The sequence below is a fragment of the Papio anubis genome, chromosome 14, assembly GCF_008728515.1.
Source record: "Papio anubis isolate 15944 chromosome 14, Panubis1.0, whole genome shotgun sequence".
Lineage (NCBI taxonomy): Eukaryota > Metazoa > Chordata > Mammalia > Primates > Cercopithecidae > Papio > Papio anubis.
The window spans coordinates 31,703,567-31,728,545 of NC_044989.1; the positions used below are offsets into that span (position 1 = coordinate 31,703,567).

A 24,979-nucleotide genomic window follows, 5' to 3' on the forward strand; every position below is an offset into this window, starting at 1 on the left:
TTGTTGCTACTTCTGACCCTCCTGTATAATCCATTTGCCACACAACTACCAGAGTGACCTTAAAAATAATGCAAATTATATCATCTCACTTCCTTTATATTGTATTTATATAAAGTTCTTCCCCTCAATTATTACCCTACACTGTCAGCTCCCTGCCTCTTTTATACACACCACTCTTCTTACTCTTATGTACCATACTCCCACAACACTGGCTTTTTCCTTTTCTTCTAACACACCAGCCTCTTTCCAAACCTAAGATCTTTGCACTGGCAACTTCTCCGGTCTAAAATGCTCTTCCCTCTGATCTTTACTTGGTTTGCTCTTTCTTATCATTCCGAACTCACTTTAATTTTCATCCTCAAGGTAGTCTTTCCCAGACCACTCAATCCAAAGCCTCTAATCATTTACCATCATTTACGGTTTTAGGTATTTTCTGCACACATTACTACTTGAAACTAATTAATATATTTCCTTACCTTTTAAAATTAACATGTATCTCCTCCAATTAGAAGTATTATGACAGTAAGAACCATGTTTGTTTATTGCTGTATCTCCACCAACGCCTCAGGATGTATACGTACTCAAAAATAACTGGCAAAATGAAAATCCAAATGTCGACCTGATTGACATCTCTACTTAGATGTCTTAAAGGCAATAGCAAACATAACATATCCCTAACAGAATTTATGATCTTCCTGCCCCACCAAAAAAAATTTTGGTCCTTTCTTCCTGTGCTTATGGCCTAAATAAATAATGTAACCATCCAACCAGCAGCAAAGCCAAAAATTTAGGAGTCATCCTTGACATTTCCTCGACCCCCACAAGCTCAATCTACCTCCAAGTCCCATCATCAATTTGTCTCCTAAATATACTGAATATATATATTTCTGTCCCTCTCTTCTACCACCATCACTCCACCCATTGTCTAAATTACCATCGTTTCTCATCTGGACTACCTAACTGGTCTACATGTATCTCCTCCAGCCTCCTTCCAACCCATTTGCTACACTGCAGTCATATGGTCTATTCAAACACAAAACCAACTTTATCACTTCCCTATTTAAGATCCTTCAAGACAGCTGTTCTAGAGTCTTTAAGCTTCATTTCTCACCACCCTCCCCATCCATTATCATTCATTCAACAAATGTATATATTGTGTGCCCACTGACAGGCACTGGGATGGAAAAATGGACAAAGTCCCTGTTCTCATGAAGCTTATATAATCCAATGAGGGAGATAACCCCAAGACAAATCAACGAATGAATAATAAGTCATGCAGTAATAAATACCTAGAATAAAAATACAGCAGGGTAAGGTCAATGAACAGCTGTTCATCCAAGGAGCCTAATGGAAAATGATGCACGCTTTTTGGCTGTCACAATAATTTGAAGATGCTATTGGGACTCAGTGGGATTCCAGGGATGCTGACACAAGACAGTTTCATACACAAAGACTGTTCTCCATCCATAAAACTACAGAATATCTACAGCCTTAATTATCTATACATTAATTCTACTTTGTATACAAACAGAAATAAGTTTTGCATTGATTTTAATATACAATGAGTTTCCCAGGAATAAAACTATCATGCAAAGTGAGGGTACTTGTTTTGTTTACAAGTTTACTAAGAATTGTTCACCATTTTGGAAAATCAAGTCACTAGCAATGGCACTTAGTAATTTCAGTCACTAACACATACCTGTGTAAGTGTGTATCTGTAGCTGTTTTTACATTAATAATACTATTCATAAACATTTGAATACTTCGTTGTATCTTCTAATTTAGTTGTGCCTGGGCGTTTACATTCTTAAATACATATTTATTATAAATTCCTTTTATTTCCTTTACATGTTACAGTTAGGAGAGTCATGTTTTCAAATTACATACAGGAAGATTATATCCATTAATTTATTCATTTGAAAAATATGTACTGACCACCTACTTATATTCTAATCACTATTCTAGGCACTTTGTATACATCAGTGAACAAAACAAATATCCTGATTGACAGAAATGTAGTTAAGTATTTAGTTTTTTAGAAGAAAAAGTGGAACAGGGTATGGTGGACTGAGAATGCTGCAACGGTAGGATGTAGGATGCAAAATTAAATAGAGTAGTCAGAAGGCCCCACTGAGAAGGTGAGAGCTAAGCAGACTTGAGGTAAGTGAGACAGTCAAGTGCAAAACAGGCAAAAGCCCTAAGCTAGGCACATACCTGACATTATCAAGGCACAGTAAGGAGATCAGTGTGTCCACAGTAGAGTGAAAGAAGAGTAAAAGTAAGAAGATGGAGGGCTCTTAACATTTGGGGGCTGCAAGTCACGTTGGTCCTTTTTGCCTACCCATTGTAAAGACACTGGCTTTTATTCTGACTGAAAGGGGGCAATTTTACAGGAGATATGGAGCAGAAGAGTAACATGATCTGATTTAGATTTTAAAATAATTGCTTTGGTTCCTACTTTAAGCTACCTGAGACTGACAAACACAAGAGTAGGTCTAAGAAGACCAGTTAGGAAAGTGGAAGGATAGGACCACCATCATTTGAATTAAGAAAGTCTATGAGTAGAACAGGTCTTGGTGGGAAGAAAATCAGGAACTCCGTTTGGAATGTGTTTAGTACGAGCTGTTTATAAGACATCCAAGTGGAAATTATGTATGGTGTTTGAAAATGTGGTTCTGGCAGGAGTTACTCTTACATTTTTGGTGCAAAAAGCATTACTTTTTCATAAAATTTAGTACAAACTTGCTAAAGACCATGTCCAGGAAGACTTTATTTACTTTGAAAATTTTTAGTACTGAGGTATCTTTCAAAATTATTTTCTGTATGGTTACTTAACCAAAAAAAAGGTAATTTTAATGACAGGGGAAAATTTACATGCATAACATTAATAATTTATATTTCACATATATACAGCCATTCCTCCTTATAGATTCTTTCCTAAATGAATAAAATATAAGACAAAAAAGGTTAAACTGGGGCAAAATGAGAATCATACAGGTGATATAATCTTAAGTCAAATCTCTCTAAGACCTCAAATTAGGAATTAATGTTACTGGAAATTCTGAAGTAATCTCACAGTTCCCATCTTTAAAAACTCCTCCTTTGACTGTGTTTCCCTGGATCTCCTCATCTACCAAGTCAGTTAACATTTAAACACTGCTCCTTTCTGTCATACTCAAAACTAGTAGAGAACAATTTTTCACATTTGGTTTTTGCCTCTTCGTTCCAATTTACCTTCTAACCTGATTCCACTGAAACTGCTCTTGCAAGGTTCTTAATTCACCTCTATGCAGCATTTGATACTCTTCCTCCCTCTTTGCTAAATAAAGCTCATCCTCTCTGTGATATTGCTCGTTCTCAGTTCTCTCTAAGCAGAATTCTACTGACTCTTCTTTATCTCCTCTTCCACTTAATGCTGGTATGTCCATCTGATCTAACTCCCCCTTTGTTCCTACTCCTTATACTCTCTCTGGAGATTGACTCTGTGAACAATGGCATTAACATCCTTTCTTCTCATCCACTCCTCATACATCAATAATTTCAAAATGTTTATCTCCATCCAGACCTACCTTCATGTTCTAAACCAGTACTGTCCAATAAAAATATAATGCAGGCCATATATGTAATTTTAAAATTTATTGTATCCATATTTTAAAAATAAATGGGTAAAACTTATTTTAAGATATTTTATTAAACACAATCTGGCAGTATCATTTTATAATATAATCAAGATAGATTATTTTTGAGATTTTTTGTTCCTTTTATACTACATGTTCAAAATCCGGTGTATATTTTACACTTACAGCATACCTCAAGTTGTATAACCACACTTCACATACTCAATAAATACATGTAATTGGTGGCTACAGTATCAAAAAGTGCAGTTCTAAACAACACAAAAGCCATGTCTAAAACTGAACTCATCTTTTTCTTTAAATCTGTCCCTCTTATATTCCCTGTATTAGTGTGTACATCTATATACACACGGAAGCCAGAAATCATCCCACATCCCACCACTCCCTTAACATGGCACACCCAATTAATCCCTAAAGTCCTTTTCATTCTACCTCCTAAATATATCTCAGCTCTCTATATTGTAATGGCTGTTTCTAAGTATGTTCAACCACTGGACTCTAACTTCCATTAAGTCATGGACTATGTTTTCTCTTGTTTATGTCTTCAATACTGCACAGAGTACCAGACAAACAGCAGATACCCATTAACCATTTGCTTTGACAATCATTAATCATTTGCTATACGGACAAAGCCAGAAAAAGTTTTCTGAGGCAACTGAGAACTAAACCTCAGAATAAAAAGTCAAAGGAGAGTTAATCAACTGAAATGAAAACATCAAGAAGCCAAAAGAGAAGACAATACATTAAAATCCAAACAAAATTCTAAAGGTAAAAGTATTGGACAATAATTGGATTTAAAGTAGCAACTAAGCTAAGTTTACATATGATAAACACACTAAGTAACGAACTTTGCATTCATTACATTTGGCTTTAATAAAATATACATGACATATTCTATTAATACATTCAAATCCAGATTCCTTACTAAAATATTTGATCTACTTTAGACCAAATAATCTTATACTAAAACATATGCATAAGGTTTAACACACTGGTAGAGTTGATTTGAACAAACTGAAGACTTATAAGCTGACAGAATTTAAAGACAATTTAGAGACCATCTAGTCCAAGTCTATCTTCTTCCAGATAAGGAAATGAAAACTAGAATATTAAAATAATCTGTCAATGGTCATAGAGAGCAAGTTAGAGTTGTTCTGCTATATTTAATACTGTTTATGAGTAAATCCCAAAATTATTTGTGTTATTTAAAAAATTAAAATAAGTATCGTCAGCTTAGGCAACATGGCGAAACCCCATCACTAAAAACTAAAACTAAAACTAAAAATAATTAGCCAGGCATGGTGGTACATGTCTACAGTCCCAGCTACTTGGGTGGCTGAAGTGGGAGGATTGTTTAAGCCCAGCAGGTTGAGGCTGCAGTGAGCTGTGATTGCGCCACTGCACTCCAGCCTGGGTGACAGAGGGAGACTCTGTCTCACAAAAAAAAAAGAAAGAAAGAAAGAAAAGAAAAAATATTATGATTACTATAGCACTTCAAGAAAAAAAGACAGTAGGATCAATATCTACTATACTCCTAAGCTAGGTAAGAATATAGTTATATTTTAAAATTCTGTGTTTAGAACAACAAATTGAAATTCCTTTTAAGAAAAATCCAGGCCAGGTGCAGTGGCTCATGACTGTAATCTCAGCACTTTGGGAGGCCAAGGAGGGTGGATCACTTGATCTCAGGAGTTCCAACCAGTCTGGGCAACATGGCGAAACCTCGTCTCTACAAAAAAAGATTAGCTAGGTGTGGTGGTACACATCTGTGCTTGACTGCCTGAGCCGGGGAGGTTGAGGCAGCAGTGAGCCATGATGGTGCTACTACACTCCAGCCTAGGTGATAGAGTGAGAGCTTGTCTTCAAATTAAAAAAAAAAAAAAAAAAAAGGGAAAAAAACAAAAATCCAAATCCAAATGGCCCAAAAACAAGATAATACACTAAGAATTTGTAAAAGGAGCAAAACGACAAACGAAGAGAAAAAAAAAAACAACAAATTATTTGCATCTGTAAAAATAATTTTGTTTTCTTACGCTTTTTTTATAGCTCTTTTTAATAGATACCTAAAGGCTCCAGGTCATGAAGTTCAAGTCTTAATACATGCCAAGTGCGGTGGCTCACACTTGTAATCCCAGCACTCTGGGAGGCAGGAGGGTTACTTGAAGCCCCGGGTTCAAAACCAGCCTGGGCAATAAAGCAAGATTTGTCTCTACAAAAAAAAAGAAAAAGAAAAAGAAAAAAGCTGGGTGCGGTGTCACATGCCTGTAATCCCAGGACTTTTGAGAGGCTGAGGCTGGCAGATCACTTGTGCTCAGGAGTCTGAGACCAGCCTGGGCAACGTGGTGAAACCCTGTCTTTACAAAAAATACAAAAATCAGACGGGCTTGGTGGTAGGCACCTGGTAGGCACCCCAGCTACTGGGGAGGTTGAGGTGGGAGAATCGCTTGAGCCTGGGAGGTAGAGGCTACAATGAGCCGAATCACACCACTGCACGCCTGCCTGGGCCACAGAGTGAGACCTTGTCTCTAAATAAATAAATATTAGTTGGGTATGGTGGCATGTGCCTATAGTCCCAGCTACTCAGGAGGCTATGGCAGGAGGATTGCTTAAGCCCAGAAATTCCAGGTTGCAGGGAGCTATGATGTGCCACTGCACTCCAGCCTCGGTAATGGAGTGAGTCCCTGTCTCTTAAAAAAAGGAAAAAATAAATGTCTTAATATGCATGCTTAAGATCAATGGGAAATGCAAATCAAAACAAAAATGAAATTAGATAAATAATCTGATTTACAGGATATTTTACAGAAATATGTCAATGATGTGAGTTTATTATGTTTAAAATATTAATTCCATTAAATTTTAAATCATTTTGAGAGCTTCTAAAAAGTAGCTCCAAAATAAACATGCCTCTGTCAGGTCAAACTGCTGGTCCAAGGAAATAATAAAAATAAATTAACAAAACAAAATAAACATGCCTGAAATTTTAAAACTTAAAATAAAGTATATGTATAAATCTCTTCAGCATGGCAGACAAGATTTAAGTTAGCTACATTTTGTGTACATTGGAATTCCTGTACACTGTTATCATAAGGCTATGGTATCTTTATTTCCAGAGGCAAAGCGGCAATAATTTTAAAAAATTAAGACTTTCAGTCAAACCTTTATAATTTTCAGGTTATTTACTTCAAGTTTACATATAGTTCCTCCCATAGAATACGTATTTTTAGTAGCTAATTCATAAAATCTTCATCATCACTTAAGAACAGTAATTTGGCCTGCTATCAAAACTAAAAATATACTAAGTTATTTAATAAATTTTAAGAAACAACAATGCTGTTCAGAAGGAGTCAAAAGAAGGAGTCAAAAGAAATATTTCAGGTAGTCATGAAACAAATAGGAGTCAAGGTATCCATCATCTGCTATGGTTACTACTGCTTAACAGTAAATGATGGTATTAGTATCCTATTGTCCCTAAAGCTAAAGTACTTCTCTAAAAAGTATTTTAAATCTGTATATATTATTCTTAAATATTCTCATTAATCAAACAAAATTATGATGATGGAAATTCCTACTAGAAGGGATTATTCTTATAGTCAATATTTATATGATGACACATTGCATTTTGTACATTTAAAGATAGGGAAAAAAGTATATTATTTCAACATATTAAGTCTTGAATTACTAATCTGAAATTAAAGAAAAAGCCTTAGAGCATTAAAATCCCACACCTGAAAGACTTACCATTTTATCTAGATGTTCAATGGATCTATAAATCTCCCCCTGGGATTCATCATAGTAACTGTAACGGAACCTTTGACCTTGAAACAAATATCATGTACAAAATAAAATAGGGAAAAATTAGAAGCTAAAAAGAAAGCAAGCGCTTACCAAATAATTTCAGTTCTCATGAAAGGCAAAGCACAGCTTAAGCCTCTGAGAGAATCATTCCCAAGAGCCCTTGTACATAAAAATAAAAGGCATATTTGGGAAGGTAATAAAGAAATGATATCACCAATGTTTTATGATGTTAAGAACTATTTCAAATTGTAGAAACCTTAAAATCACCAGAAATACAAGATTAAGGAAACAAAACAGCTTAAAAGTTAGAAGCATTGTTAAACATTTTATCAGTCTATATTGGAAAGTAAACCCAAAGAATATTACTGAAGAAAATTTGGTTTAAGAAAACTATCTTGGTATAACAAATCACTAAAAGCCTTTGCTTTTGCTGTACAAAGGTTTGATCTCTATTACAGGGAAAAAAAAGTGTAGGTCACAAATACTGTAACTTATATGATTTTTATAAAGTAAATTTTTAAAAAAATATCTCATTTTTGCACTACTTAGAAAAGGATCAATACAAGTGCCTTATGCAATGTGAACAGAATACACAAAAGGGTAAATATAATATAAATATAATAAATATTCCTACCCTGACATAAAATCTCAGTAAGAGTAAAAGCATAGAACATTCAATGTTTTGGCTATTCTCCAAAGAACAGAGAGGGTAAAATGAAAGAAGCTTAAAGAGAAGACAGAAAACAAAAGTCTCAGAAAAATTGTTTCCTACTAGTTACATGAAAATCAAAAGTTAAAAATTTTCTTAACTAATTATGGAGTGTTGTTACTCAACTGACTATAACGTATTTCAGATACACCTAAATCTACCTTTCAGCAGTGCCTTTTTTCTAAGAAGTCATTACTTTTGTATTTCCTTAATGTTAAAGATTGACCAAAATGCATTTCTAAAGGAATTAAGAGTATACAAATCATGTACACACATCATGTGTCTTGTGCTTCATGTTTAGAGCAATATTGATATATCCAGTTACCACCGTTACACCTGAAGACATGGAACTCTTTAGCTGGATAATTAAGATTTTTAAGTTTTCTGTTCATCTTACTAAAAAAATTACGTAAATGATGAGCAGTGCAAAATTATAAAACCCTCTTTGATGTCCTTTTTGAAAAACTACACATCACAGAACTGAAACACTTCATTCATTTGTTGACACTGATCACCTCTGATGGTCATCTTTCTAAAATATGTCATATTTCCTTAATGTTCACATTTTAACTTTTCGTATACAGTAATATAATTACTCAATGTAGCAGTCCTTATTCTCTCCCAAGAGCCATTATTCAATCAATATTGCATCTTATAACTTAACTGATGATATCCTAGGATTGGGCAATAGGGTCTGAAATAATATCTGCTTCCTGAATAAAACAATAAAGATTACTGCATGTTACCTTAGCTATGAGATCAACTATAGTCTTTGAACCAAAAAAAAAAAATTCTTAAAACAATGATAATTTATCATTCAATGCCTCTATACTGATAGTTCATTAAACATTTCTTTCAAAATTTAGAGTTAGGTATAGCTTTATTTTTCTGTAAAGAATGTATATATTAATACTTTGTGCATAACTAACAATGAGAATTACCTAATAACTATATAATTGACACTATTTTTTCTTTTTCTTTTTTTTTTTTTTTTAAAGACGGAGTCTCACCCTGTTGCCCAGGCTGGAGTGCAGTGGCGTAACCTCGGCTCACTGCAACCTCTGCCTCCCGGGTTCAAGTGATTCTTCTGCCTCAATCTCCCGAGTAGCTGGGACTATAGGCATGTGCCACCACATCCAGCTAATTTTTGTATCTTTAGTAAAGACGGGGTTTCACCATGTTGGCCAGGCTGGTCTCAAACTCCTGACCTCAAGTGATCCACCTGCCTTGGCCTCCCAAAGTGCTGGGATTATAGGCGTGAGCCACCGTGCCCAGCCTGACACTATTTTTCTCATTGCCAGGTGGCTGTGAGAAGGCTGCTCAATGCCAAATCTAAAGTGCAGTTATAATAATTTATTGATTCAATTCATTTGATACTAAATTTTTACTTCTATTTCAAAGTTATTTTGACAAAGCTGTCCAAAATCTTTCTGAAGCAAATGAACACCTTAGACAAGAATATTCTGACTCACTCTCACTATAGTAAGAACAATATTCTTAGAGGAAATCAAGGTAGTATACACCTCAATTCTTTGAACCTTAACTGCTTTAGGTTTACACTAATACATTCTCTCTTCCCTGCTTCTGGAAATAGCTATTAGTTTTGGCTACTATCAGTAAGTCTTCTGACTGGGACATAATCTACTGCTACTCCCAGGTGCAGAGAAAAATGCATACACTTCATGATAGTCATTTGCTACTCAAAAGTCTTTTCTGCTTAATTCCAAGTAAAGAGTTGCTGTTCCAAATGGCCGAAGTTGGTCAAACCAGACTTAATAGTAAGTGAAAAGTCTATACTTTAAATTGCTATCTTGTTCATATAGGCCATTTTCTATGTAACTTTCACTTAAAAACTGCTTCTGAAGGAAAAAAAGAGGAGATGTTTGAAATACTTTAAAATACTGGATCGGCATGGGATTTAATGAGAATGCAAAAATGCACAGAGAACCAATGGGAGTAAATGCTATCTACTTTTTGTTACTCTTTAGTAGCCACCTCATATTTAATAACTGAAAAACTGACTATAAATATTTGAAGGACTCTAAAGAATGTTTCGATTAAGTAGCTAAATCCACACTACATATGGCTACTACACTGAATAAATATTTTAGTTGTAGCAGCTCAAATTGTCTCATGGTAATTTTTAAAAATTATACAAATATTTAAAAATCACTTGAACAATGAATGTATTCTGGTCAATATACATACAGAAGGCATCTAACTTGAAGTAAATGGTTGCCATCATCATAGCCTGTATGTATGTGTGTATTTACATATGTGTGCATACACACACACAACTTTAGTCAATCACCACTCAGAAACTGAGTTTAAATACTATTTTTTGGTTTCTATTATTTTTAAAGTGTCTCAAAATTTTATTTAATAATAAAGAAAATGATAGCACAAGCACAATAAATGACCATAAATATACCTTTAACTAAAAATGTATTATTGACTTAAAATAAATCATAATTATATGTATCTCATGAGCAAATTTATTTTATTTTTATAAGTTTTTGTGTTTCTGACATTCAGTAAAGGTTATGAATCTAAACTGTAAACAAATACAATTGCCCATGTACCTGGAGAACTGGACTTTTGTACTTTTATAAGTATGAATAAAGCGTATCACATAGTAAGAGAAAATTACTTACCTGAAACTTATCCTTTCAGAAGGTACACTGGGAAAATGGATTCTTTGAGCCCCTGTTTCAACTCCAAGTATGAGCATTCTAGCTTTAAGAGCCATTGACACTGCCCCTAGGGACAGCACAAGCTTTGGAACTCCCCTAGTGAGTATGTCAGTAGTTTCTTCAGGTGCCTTCCCTCAGTTCTTTTCAAATTCAAAAGATGAGAGGAAAAATAACCCAAGAAAAAAATCCTGTAAAGCAGAAACCTTACTCTTTGAGGGAAGGAGGGTAGCTCATTTGTGAATCCATTCCAGAGCACGCTTTCTGAGAAAAAGAAATACAGGTAAGTAATTTTCCCATCTCCAAAGGTGACTGGTGATTAATGAGTGGATTCACAGAGTGTGGAGAATAAGCTCCAGGGATGTCTGTTTAACACACAACAATCAACTAATGAGGACAAACATAACAATGAATGGTACAAGAACCAATGCTACTTTTTAAGTACCTTAAAACAAAAGGTAAAAGAATATTAAATACCTCAACATTAAGCTATGCACTGAACTGCAAAAATAAATAATGACCTTGGAAAGTTGATCTATAAAACCCCCAAAAGATCAGTCAATAAGATAGATTTTCAGATATATATCCAATAAAAATTATACTGTCATACATTTACTTAATCACATTTTTTAATATGTTAAACCACTTTCAAATATTTGAGTTAAACCTCACAACAACCTTGTGAGATCAATTACTAGGCCATTCGATACTAAGGATCCAACCTGGGGATATTCATAATTGAAATCACTACCAAAGAAAAAATGTATTTCATAAAAGAAATATTCTCTAAGTAGCATCATTAAGGTAATCACTTTTAAAAGCTAAATACTATCATGTTTTCATTCTGAAGTCCTAGTTATAATGTATAAGTATTAGCCTTATCTCAAATCTGCAAAAAGTCAAAAACTAAATCTGTAAAATCTGTATGTACAAATATTTGAGAAGACAAATATGATGGCTTGGTTAAGGTATATTTTAAGAATTAGCTAACTTACACTCAAACCAATTTAATTATTTAGAAAACAGCAATAGCCTTATACCCAAGAGACTAACAGAAAGGAAGAGTATGCATGAATAATCACGTTAATATGCAATAAAGAAGAAATCTGAATGTTATAAATTTCATAAATATTTAGGGGAATGCCACTTTTAATAAGTGGTACGTATTTTAAAAAGCTAGTAATGTAAACCAAAACAAATATAAATTTATGCATAAAAATTCAAAATTGCTGAAAAGACTATAGTAAACTCACATTTAAAGAAGAATATAATGTCATAAACATTCACCAAGTAAACTTATCTAAACTGATTTGCAAAACCACCATAAAAGGTAAATCAAATAAAGTATGAGTCCACTTTTACTTTTTGTTTCTTTTTTTGTTAGAAATGAGGTCTTACTTGTTCTCCAGGCTGGATTCAAGTAATCCTCCTGCCTCACCTCCCACATAGCTGGGACTATAGGCACAAACTACCATATCCAGTTCATGACTGCACTTTTGAAAAATCAATTTTTGCTAAATCCAATTTCATTTAGAAACTTCTTAGAAGTGAAAATTATGTTAATGAAAGCTGCCAACAATCTAAATTTAGAAATATAAATTTCAGGAAGGTCATGGAAACACAAATATCAATCATATACATGAAGAAGGCCAAAACTGAAACTTGAGAAGAAAATTCTACTAATTGAAAAATTAAAATAGGTCCAGACAAAATTCTCTCATACGGAGCCATCCTATAGGATATAGAACTTGAAAAGCACAAAAAGTATTGGAACAATTTATTTAACCACGGTAAAGTATACAGACTAGTGGCAAATGTCTTTTCACTTAATCTACTTCCTGCTAGTAACACAAAGGATGAAATGAGGTGAAACTATTTTAAGTGTTGCCTGAGCAATATAATCTGGCATTTCTATATGTACAAGACTGGTGATGTGATAAAAGGCAGGAACTGAAATGCAGGATTTCTTTTTGGGGAACTCAAATGAGGGGACTGAAAGAAGGGGGATAATGGAATCTAGGTTCCTGTCTCTCCCTTGACTTACCTCAACTAGAAAGAAAACTTGAGAGTACTTCAGTATGTCTACCTTTATCTCTCTAATGTCTCTTTTCAAGTCTAAATAAAAGCTACAAGGCATCTGAAAGATGAACATCTTTAAAGTAAAATACATTTAAGAAAATAGATCATTTTTATAAAGAACATTGGCTAACAAATAAGGTCAACAAGAAAAATCTTCCAATTTACACGTAATAATCTGAAATGTCTCTATCACCAAGGTTTTCACTTTACTTTCTGCAACAGGTAGGCACACTATAAAGAGAACCACTGACTAAAAATGAACAATGTAGTCACTGCCAGTAATCTAATAATCAAAACAAAGAAACTTCCACTGTGTGTAGCTGAGTAATTTTTCAAGTGTACTATAATAAATTTTTTTTCCAAAAAAATTCAGGTATTTATAGAGTGTGTTAAGAGGTAACTCAATGAACCGTTTAAGACCTCTGCATGCATGAGGAACTGAATCCCTCCTATGAAATTATTTAGAAGTCAGTGTTATGATTGCTTCTATATAATAAAAATCAACCTGTATAGTACCTCTTTAAAAAGAAAAACCATTAAGTATTATCTTCATGAGAAAAAGCTGAATTTTTGAGATGATACTATGGCAGGCTTACTAATTTAGGAAAGATACCCGTCGCCACTACAGTATGAATGTGAGAAACATGAAACTTAATTCTTAAGATAGCTTAACCCATAACTGGTCAATAATTCATATTACTTCAGTAGGCATGCAAAAGAGGAAAATGTATCTTACTTTACAAGAATTACTGTGGTAGTGAAAAGACTATCAATTTTGGAATATTATCTATGTTACACCTTTCACTTATCTCCAGAACCCCAACATATTTCTCAGTAAGAAGTAGCACAGTGCTTTCCATAAACACAAAGAAAACATTTAATGAGTATTATTAATGATGGTGATACTAAAAAATAAACTCTTGAAAAGTTCTATTAAACACCAAACATAAACATAAAAAATGTTTTAGTCTCTAGATAATTCTTACAACTATTATTTATGAGTCTTTAAATTTTTTTGAGCTCTTTTTTGTAACTATCACCTGGAAAGCCTATCTTACAATTTAGATACCAAAATCTCCAAGAAATCAGGAGACAAAACAACCTCAATAATTTTCTAAGAATCTAGGTAGAAGGTAAAACAAATTTATTTTTCTCTCTCAGCCATTGTAGTTACATATAGCAGTGGACTAGGCTTTGCTTACTTTAGAATTCTTTATTAATGAGGTAAAAAGGATGATTCCACAGAAAAGAGCAATACGGAAATGTTTACTGACGTTTTACATGAATTTATGTTATGATTGCACAGGTTGCCAACTCAGAGAGAAAGCCCAAGTTCTGAAAAATAATATCAAGGGAACTAATTATTTAAATCAAGTGATTAATAAGAGCCTTAAAAATGAAGGAGGGGTGGGACACTTGCTTCAAGAATTTTAATTTTCAAAACATAAAGCCATGCTTTGTTACCAACACAAATTCACAATATTAAGGAAAATATCCTGTTTTGCAGTAATGATACTTAAGTTTTCAAGATCACTTATTAAATTCCAAAATTCCACAGAAAGGAACTCCTTTTAAGCATCTACCAAGCCTTCAGATCTAAGCAGCATACTTATATCCATAAAATGTAACTTCTGCCAAAGGTAGCAAACCAGCTAACCAATAAAATCAGTAAATAAAGAACCTTGAATATTAAAAACAGATTTAAAAAAAGAAGAAGACCCCTGAGAGCTTCTCTAGGGGGTTGAAAAGGAAGCACAACTACCTGCATATCCTAAAAATCTGGGTTTCCAACCTCAGCACTGCTGACATTTTGGGCCTGGTAATTCTCTGATGTGGGAGCCATCCTGTGCCATTGTAGGATGTTTATTTAGCAGCTACCCTGGACTCTACTCATTAGATACCAATAGTATTGCCACCTCCAAACCATATCCCAGTTGTGGTGATCAAAACTGTCTTCAGGAATTTTCAAATGCCCCTCACAGTAAAATCACTCCCAGTTGAGGATAAGTACTTTATGCAAAATAATAATCTGTACCATTATGAAAGATAGTTCTCTTGAACTGAGATCTCAACTTTGAAAAGGCCATTCGGAGATAGAAGCAAGAGAAAGACACCAGCCCAACCAGGCCAGATAAATGTTGAATTAATTCTGGCAATCAATGGGTAAGACATATAAAATGCCATGGCTCCCTATGTTTCACTGAGGATGTTCTCCTGGCTATTCTAGCATTGTATCTTAAAAATTATGGTCTTACATTTTAGGTTTCCTTATAATCAAAGAAATAACTGACAAATGAACAGATATTGGCATCTTAAACCAATAAATTAATAGGTCAAAGAGATGTCCTAAAAGGAACAAAACTTAGAAATATTCTGGGACAGTAATGGATAAAGGAAAGCAAACTGCATCCAAAGACTGTAAAAGCAACGTTTACTAAAAGAGGAATCCACAAACAGCTCACTTGTCTTATGGTGTATTCACTGTGAAGCATTCTTACTCTTACAATAATCAAAACATCACTCAAGAGTCCTTACCCTCATAAAGCATTACCAATGAAGACCACAGTGCTAATAGCCAGTATGTTATAATCTCTGGAGGGTAGCTTTAAACTGATGGCAATTGTGGGCAAAAACTAAGCACCAAAAGGGGAAAAAAGAAAAGAAAAAAAAAGACTAATTACAAAAAAGGAAATGTGGAAAAGGACTGGCACAGCACACAGTGCTCTTCTATATCCTAAAGAACACTGGATTTATCCACCAAAACTAACTTCAAAGAATCTACCATACATACCTACTTGGAAATGAGGTTAAAAGATCTTAACTCCCACTACATAAGTATCTAAGCAAGGATGCCTTCACAGTGTGAATCCAATTATACCAGTCGCCTTTGGAAATGTACCCATAATCCACTATTGTAATCTGATCCTTTTTAAAGGATCAAAAGATTTTTTGTTCACTTTTAAACATTGCTGCCAGAAGTAAAACTTTCCAAGGAAAGTGATAAAAAATTGAAAATCAGAGCTTAGAATGAAAAGATACCTTTAACCAGAAGTATATAACATCTACCATGATATGTTAAAATCTAGAACTTACCCCAGTGGCAGAAATCAGAAGAAACCACAAAGAGATTACTAGGATCCGCTAGATATTTACTGAAGAGTTTTCCGAATTCCTGTTCTTTTGACTCACTCAGAGCTCCAACCAGTACAGGAATAATGGTAAACTCATCCTTATGGCTTAAAGAAAACAGAAAAAAAAAAAAAAAAAGGTCATTTAAGATGCTTAAGAATGAAAGTAGTTCTCCAAATGTGTTGGCATTAGAAAGTGGAATATGTATTAATAGTGGTAAGGACAACATACATAATATTATTGTTGAATTCTTAAAATCCATAAATTAAATGTTTAAAGGGTACGAGGGTACGATTAAAAATATGAGTCATACAGAATACTAAAAATATCCATTTAAACTACAGAAATATATTACTTCTTTAGGTAAACAAAGCTATTTTACTACCAGGTATAATAACATCTCGAAAAATAAAAACAAGCCCATCAGAACAGCACCAACTCAATTCTTTTCACGTACTCATCAAGGCTACAGTCATCTGCCAAATCTTTCTGTGATTATAAAAGAACATTAAACTCTTCCTCGCCTATTTTAATCTATCCTATTATAAAAACCATCATTTCTGGCACTTGCTCTATAAACCTGCCAAGTGAGACCTACAAAACTTAATCTTGGCTCCCGTAAGATTTATCAACTGCATTTTTACACTTATCCTAATGATCAGATACAAGACAGTCGGAAGATACGACTCAAATTTCATTGGCATCTAGGGTAGACAAAGAATTAAAGGAAGTAAGTATTAATTTCTAGCAGCAGAAAAAGACACCACAGCCACCCACAATGTTTATGGCATATCCACAAGTCCCTTTTTCACTCTACAGATTGACAGATTTATGGAAAAGAAACAAAGTAGATTAATAAAGAATATGATGAGCTATAGAAACAGATGTTCATTCAAAACCATTTTTTAAAAATGTTATTGTCATGAAATTTTACTTATATATATTCAATATTATTTATATTCTAAATGATCCCAGATTTGGTATTTTAGAAGCATGAACCATGTTTGTCTGATTTGTTGTTAACAGGACCTTTTTTAAAAAATCACCATTATAATAAATGCTTTTTAATATGATAATCTGGCACTTAACTGATGCAGGACAAACAAAATTCATCAAAGTTTTTAAAAATACTAAGTTTAAATAATCCCCAAATAAATGTTAGCCCAGCTGCATAAAGCTAAAGCACCTCCCCCGTAAGGCCCCCTTACCCTGTCAATTGCGAAATAAACAGATCATACAGATCTCCAGTCCCTCTGCAATGCAGGGGCTTCTTGGGCAGAATCTGCATCTATGGAGTAAGAGAAAAAAAGGAAGCTGGCAGAGGAAGCTGCCACAGGATCTCTTTCTCTAACTGTTACCAGTTTGCTAAATAACTGCCTGACTGAATCCGGCTCTTCAATTAGTTAAGACTAATTGTCAATTGAAAGAAAAGAATTAATTATTCTAACCTCAACTACTACCTACATAAAAAAATACATTAAGATCATCAAAGTGTGAGTAATTATGATATGATTGGAAAGTAGTTATACGGAGTATAAAGAACAAGGCGAAACCAGAAGAAATGGGTTCAAGTGCTATCCCCACCACATACAAATGTTCAGAGCATAGATAAGTTCCCTAATTGTAAATATATTTCCGTATCTGTAAAATACGGAATCATAATTGCAATACTTACTTCATAAAATTGTTATGAAGTGAAGAACACTATAGGAAAGTGGCTCACAATAGTTGGCTCACTCTGAATAAACAACACGTCTACTCTCCACAAGAGCCATTAATCCCTTCAATTAACCTCAGTTTGAGCTTGCAAATCTATCTATAAGGAGGTATAAAACTCTGTTCTCTGTTGAAACCTAGGACTTGAATTGGGGCTCACCCCTCTGTCATCTGTCTTTTTAAAAAATTACTTGTTCTCTATCTCTACAGACAAATAAGCACGAATTAGAAAAAAGAGCATTTAGCTTTGAAAAGTAATACTACTAGGATTTAAAATCCAAGTTCTGAAGTTGAACTTCCAGTGAAAGAATACAAAATCTCACCCCCAAAAAGCAATTATAAAACTGGATAAAAGTGTCAAAAGCAACCATCTTTGTGCTATGGAAATCAACCAAAGGTAAAACAACAACAACAACAAAAAATGAGAAGAGCACGTTAATGAAAAACTACAGAACTTCCTGGTAACTACGGTGGAAATCTGGCATCTTACCAGGAGCTACCTCCATCCCCTACCCTAGCTCCACTGAAGTATAAGTTCCATCAAGGAACCCGCACATTCATTGCAAAAAGGGGATGACTTTGACTTGGAGCAGAGAGTGGAAAACCCACACTCAGCAGGAAACAGAAAAGCCTGCAGATTGCTTAGTCCGAGATTGCTGTTGTTGAGGTGAGCCAGAAACCTGAGGACTAGCTAGAAACTTAATAGAAAGACACTGGAAATGGCAAAGCCATAGAGAGACTTGATAAATTTTCCACACATCCTAAAGAGAGAGCCTATGCCCTCCACACAACACTGGCTGACTAGGAGCCTGCACACATGTACACGGGAGTCCCATAAAGTCCTAAGCTCCACACAAAATGCAGTCTAACTGAGAGACCGGCAGCATATGCATGGGGGAAGCTGGAAACCTGAGAGACCTAGCTCTCCACACACGCCTGGCTAACAGAAAATTGGGGTACATGCACAGGGTCTTAGGTCTAAGACAACATAATAAAAAGTAAAAAAAACAAACATGAAAACAGACTATACTTAGTTGATTTTTTCTTTTAATCAGAAACAGGGTCTCACTATGTTGCCCAGGTTAGCTTCAATCTCTGAGCCCAAGTGATCCTCCCTTCACAGCCTCCATACAATCTCCCAGCAGAAGGTGAAAGCCTTTCTGGCTCAAGGTGTTTAGGTATAGCCTTCAACCAATAATTAGCTAAGCACTAAATTCAGGAATTGCAGGTGGGAACCCTACAAAGCCAAGCTTAAAATTACAAATTAAAAAGTTTTAAAAGCTGGGGAGACACATAAGTAACCACACATAGTGGGAGACACAGATTCTGCAGTTGAAGTCCATGAAAGTTACTAAATAAATAAATAAATACAACCTGCAAGGGAAAAAAATGAATAAAAACCGAATCCAAAGTTACTATAACATACTACACAAAATGTCCAGTTCCAAAAAAAATTATAAGTCATGGAAAGAAACAGCCAACTATGACCCGTATTCGGGGGGGAAAATAAGCAGCCAGCAGAAGTTGTATCCGAGTAAGAGCAGATATTGGATTTAGCAGACAAAACCTTCAAAAGAGTTATAAATATTATTCAAAGAATTACAGGAAGCCATGCTCAAAGTTATGATGATATAACTAAAATAGGGAATATCAACAAAGAAATAAATGCAAACTATTAAAAAGAACCAAGTGGAAATTTTAGAGCTGAATAGTAACTGAAATGAGAAATTCAAATGAGTTCACTAGATGGTCTGAAGAGCAGATTTGATATTAAATAGGAAACAGTCTGTGAAATTACAAAAAAAACCAATCAGAACAGAGAAAAAGAACAGAGCATTGGAGATTTGTAAACAACATCAAGCATATCAGCACGTACATAATCGGAGCTCCAGAAAGGGAACAGCAAAAATATTAGAAGTAACTGCTGAAAACGTTCCACATTTCATGAAAAAACATTAACCTACAGATCTAAGGAATTCAACAAATCCAAAGTATGATAAGCACAAAGAGATCCTCACCCAGATACATCATAATCAAACAGCTGAAAACAAGACACAACAAGAAAATATTGAAAGCAGCCAGAAGCAAGTAACTTCTAACATATAGGAGAGTTTTTTAACAAACGGTACTAGGACAACTGCATATCCATACACCAAAATAAAACTGCGCAAAAGTTCAGGTAGAGAGAAAGCAGGCATAGACAATATGTAAATACAGAAGTATGGCTATGTTTAAATAAAACTTTATTTACAAAAGTAGGCTGTGGGCCAGATGGGGTTCACAGGCTGTAATTTGCTGACTCTTGTTCAAGAAGAAAACAAAGGAGAAAATTTCTATGACCTTGGAGGAGGCAAAGTTTTCTTAAATTTGATACCAGAAACAGAATCTATACAAGAAAAAAAGTTGATAACTGAATTTAACAAAATGAAAAACTTCTGCTCTTCATTAAGAAAATGAAAAGTCAAGTCATACAATGAGAGAAAATATTTGCAAATCATATATCTCATAAAGAATTTGTCTCCATAAATTCTCTTATAACTCAATAAAACAATGAATTACCAAAATAAAAATTGGGTAAAAATGTATGAATATGCAGATGACATGATAGTATATTTAGAAAACCCCATTGTCTCAGCCCAAAATCTCCTTAAGCTGATAAGCAACTTCAGCAAAGTCTCAGGATACAAAATCAATGTGCAAAAAACACAAGCATTGTTATTGTGTTACACCAATAACAGACAAACAGAGAGCCAAATCATGAGTGAACTCCCATTCACGATGACTACAAAGAGAATAAAATACCTAGGAATCCAACTTACAAGGGATGTAAAGGACCTCTTCAAGAAGAACTACAAACCACTGCTCAGTGAAATAAAAGAGGACACAAACAAATGGAAGAACATACCATGCTCATGGATAGGAAGAATCAATATCGTGAAAATAGCCATACTGCCCAAGGTAATTTATAGATTCAATGCAATCCCCATTAAGCTACCAATGACTTTCTTCACAGAATTGGAAAAAACTGCTTTAAAGTACATATGGAACCAAAAAAGACCCCGCATTGCCAAGACAATCCTAAGCCAAAAGAACAAAGCTGGAGGCATCACGCTACCTGACTTCAAACTACACTACAAGGCTACAGTAACCAAAACGGCATGGTACTGGTACCAAAACAGAGATATAGATCAATGGAACAGAACAGAGCCCTCAGAAATAATACCATACATCTACAGCCGTCTGATCTTTGACAAACCTGAGAAAAACAAGAAATGGGGAAAGGATTCCCTATTTAATAAATGGTGCTGGGAAAATTGGCTAGCCATAAATAGAAAGCTGAAACTGGATGCCTTCCTTACTCCTTATACGAAAATTCATTCAAGATGGATTAGAGACTTAAATGTTAGACCTAATACCATAAAAACCCTAGAAGAAAACCTAAGGAATACCACTCAGGACATAGGCATGGGCAAGGACTTCATGTCTAAAACACCAAAAGCAACAGCAACAAAAGCCAAAATTGACAAATGGGATCTAATTAAACTAAAGAGCTTCTGCACAGCAAAAGAAACTACCATCAGAGTGAACAGGCAACCTACAGAATGGGAGAAAATTTTTGCAATCTACTCATCTGACCAAGGGCTAATATCCAGAACCTATAAAGAACTCAATCAAATTTACAAGAAAAAAAAAAACCCATCAAAAAGTGGGCAAAGGATATGAATAGACACTTCTCAAAAGAAGACATTCATACAGCCAACAGACACATGAAAAAATGCTCATCATCACTCGCCATCAGAGAAAGGCAAATCAAAACCACAATGAGATACCATCTAACACCAGTTAGAATGGCAATCTTTAAAAAATCAGGAAACAACAGGTGCTGGAGAGGATGTGGAGAAATAGGAACACTTTTACACTGTTGGTGGGACTAACTAGTTCAACCATTGTGGAAAACAGTGTGGCGATTCCTCAAGGACCTAGAACTAGAAATACCATGACCCAGCCATCCCATTACTGGGGATATACCCAAAGGATTATAATTCATGCTGCTATAAAGACACATGTACACATATGTTTATTGCGGCACTATTCACAATAGCAAAGACTTGGAATCAACCCAGATGTCCATCAGTGACAGACTGGATTAAGAAAATGTGGCACATATACACCATGGAATACTATGCAGCCATAAAAAAGGATGAGTTCGTGTCCTTTGTAGGGACATGGATGTAGTTGGAAACCATCATTCTCAGCAAACTATTGCAAGAACAGAAAACCAACTACCGCATGTTCTCACTCATAGGTGGGAATTGAACAATGAGATCACTTGGACACAGGAAGGGGAGCATCACACACAGGGTCCTATTGTGGGGAGGTGGTAGCCGTGAGGGATAGCATTAGGAGATATACCTAATGTAAATGATGAGTTAATGGGTGTAGCACACCAACATGGCACATGTATACATATGCAACAAACCTGCACATTGTGCACATGTACCCTAGAACTTAAAGTATAATTAAAAAAAAAAAAAAAGTGGAAAAAAAAAATGCTTTCTTCCTCCTCCTGACCTCCTCCTTCCTAATTACTGCCTTCTTTACTTTCCTCTAAGTTCCCTTGCTCTGGGTCCCTCTGCTCACCAGTCTCAGGAGAAAATTTAAGAAGATATTAAAAGAACAATAAAGGATAAAAAAAAGTATGAATAGATATTTCACAAAAGAAGATACACAAATGGATAATAAGCACATAAAAAGTTGCTCAATGGTTTGTAGTTCTCCTTGAAGAGGTCCTTCACATCCCTTCTAAGTTGGACTCCTAAGTATTTTATTCTCTTTGTAGCGACTGTGAATGGGAGTTCACTCATGATTTGGCTCGCTGTCTACTATTGGTAGATGCTTGTGATTTTTGCACACTGATTTTGTATCCTGAGACTTTGCTGAAGTTGCTTATCAGCCTAAGGAGATTTGGGGCTGAGATGATGGGGTTTTCTAAATATACATTCATGTCATCTGCAGAGACAATCTGACTTCCTCTCTTCCTATTTGAATATATTTTCTTTCTTTCTCTTGCCTGACTGCACGGGACAGAACTTCGAATACTATGTTGAACAGGAGTGGTGAGAGGGGGCATACCTGTCTTGTGCCAGTTTTCAAAGGGAATGCTTCCAGCTTTTGCCCATTCAGTATGATACTGGCTGTGGGTCTGTCATAAATAGCTCTTAATATTGTGAGATACATTCCATCAATACTTAGTTTATTGAGAGATTTTAGAATGAAGGGGTGTTGAATTTTATCGAAGGCCTTTTCTGCATCTATTGAGACAATCATATGGTTTTGGTCATTGTTTCTGTTTATATGATGGATTACATTTATCAATCTGCATATGTTGAACCAGGCTTGCATCCCAGGGATGAAGCCCACTTGATCTTGATGGATGAGCTTTTTGATGTGCCACTGGATTTGGTTTGCCAGTATTTTATTGCAGATTTTTGCATCGAAGTTCAGCAGGGATATTGGCCGAAATTTTTCTTTTTTTGTTGTGTCTCTGCCAGGTTTTGGTATCAGGATGATGCTGGCCTCATAAAATGAGTTAGGGAGGAGCACCTCTTTTTGCATTGTTTGGAAAAGTTTCAGAAGGAAAGGTACCAGCTCCTCTTTGTACCTCTAGTAGAACTCAGCTGTGAATCCATCTGGTACTGGGCTTTTTGGTTGGTAGGCTATTAATTACTCCCTCAATTTCAGAACTTGTTATTGGTCTTTTCAGGGATTTGACTTGTTTCTGGTTTAGTCTTGGGGCGGTGTATGTGTCCAGGAATTTATCCATTTCTTCTAAATTTTCTAGTTTATTTGCATAGAGGTGTTTATAGTATTCTCTGTGGTAGTTTGTATTTCTGTGGGATCAGTGAGTGATATCCCCTTTATCCCTTTTTATTGTGTCTCTTTGATTCTTCTCTCTTTTCTTATTAGTCTGGCTAGCGGTCTATTTTGTTAATCATTTGAAAAAAACAGCTCCTGGATTCACTATTTTTTTGAAGGGTTTTTCGTGTCTCTATCTCCTCCAGTTCTGCTCTGATCTTAGTTATTTCTTGTCTTCTGCTAGCTTTTGAATTTGTTTGCTCTTGCTTCTCTAGTTCGTTTAATTGTGAGGTTAGGGTGTCAATTTTAGATCTTTCCCTCTTTCTCCTGTGGGCTTTTAGTGCTATAAATTTCTCTCTAAACACTACTTTAGCTGTGTCCCAGAGATTCTAGTACGTTGTGACTTTGTTCTCATTGGTTTCAAAGAACTTCTTTATTTCTGCCTTAATTTCGTTATTTACTCAGCAGTCATTCAGGAGCGGGTTGTTCAGTTTCCATGTAGTTGTGTGGTTTTGAGTTTCTTAATCCTGAGTTCTAATTTGATTGCACTGTGATCTGACAGACGGTTTGTTATGATTTATGTTGTTTTGCATTTGCTGGGGAGTGTTTTACTTCCAATTATGTGGTCAATTCTAGAATAAGTGCAATAGGTGCTGAGAAGAATGTATATTCTGTTGATTTGGGGTAGACAGTTCCCCAGATGTCTATTAGGTCTGCTTGGTCCAGAGCTGAGTTCAAGTCCTGAATATCCTTGTTAATTTTCTATCTCATTGATCTAATATTGATAGTGGGGTGATAAGTCTCTGGCTATTATTGCGTGAGAGTCTAAGTCTCTTCGTAGGTCTCTAAGAACTTGCTTTATGAATCTGGGTGCTCCTGTATTGGGTGCATATATATTTAGGAAAGTTAGCTCTTCGTGTTGCATTGATCCCTTTGCCATTATGTAATGGCCTTCTTTGTCTTTTTTGATCTTTGTTGGTTTAAAGTCTGTTTTATTAGAGACAAGGGAATAAGAGAAGACACAAATAAATGGAAAAACATCCCATGCTCAAGGATAGGAAGAATCAATACTGTGAAAATAGCCTATCGCCCAAAGTAATTTATAGATTCAATGCTATTCCCATCAAGCTATCATTGACTTTCTTCACAGAATTAGAAAAAAAAAAATTAAATTTCATGTGGAACCAAAGAAAAGCCCATATAGCTAAGACAATCCTACGTAAAAAGAACAAAACTAGAAACATCATGCTAGCTGACTTCAAACTATACAACAAGGCTACAGTAACCAAAACAGCATGGTACTGGTACCAAAACAGAGACATAGACCAATGGAACAGAACAGAGGCCTCAGAAATAATGCCACACATCTA

The 24,979-nt window shown here is 35.0% G+C and overlaps 1 protein-coding gene across 3 annotated transcripts in view; it reads right to left on the minus strand.

Moving 5' to 3' along the window:
- MEMO1 (mediator of cell motility 1) overlaps positions 1 to 24,979 on the minus strand; it is a 143,785-nt gene that overhangs the window by 8,105 nt on the left and 110,701 nt on the right. For 2 of the 3 annotated variants that reach the window (XM_031655045.1, XM_017947414.3), the window contains one exon: positions 7,374 to 7,450. In XM_031655045.1, the coding sequence (XP_031510905.1) occupies positions 7,374 to 7,450 (77 nt within the window). Of the gene's footprint in view, positions 1 to 7,373; positions 7,451 to 16,001; positions 16,145 to 24,979 lie in introns of all 3 variants that reach the window. The other variant, XM_003908479.5, reaches the window with a different exon arrangement.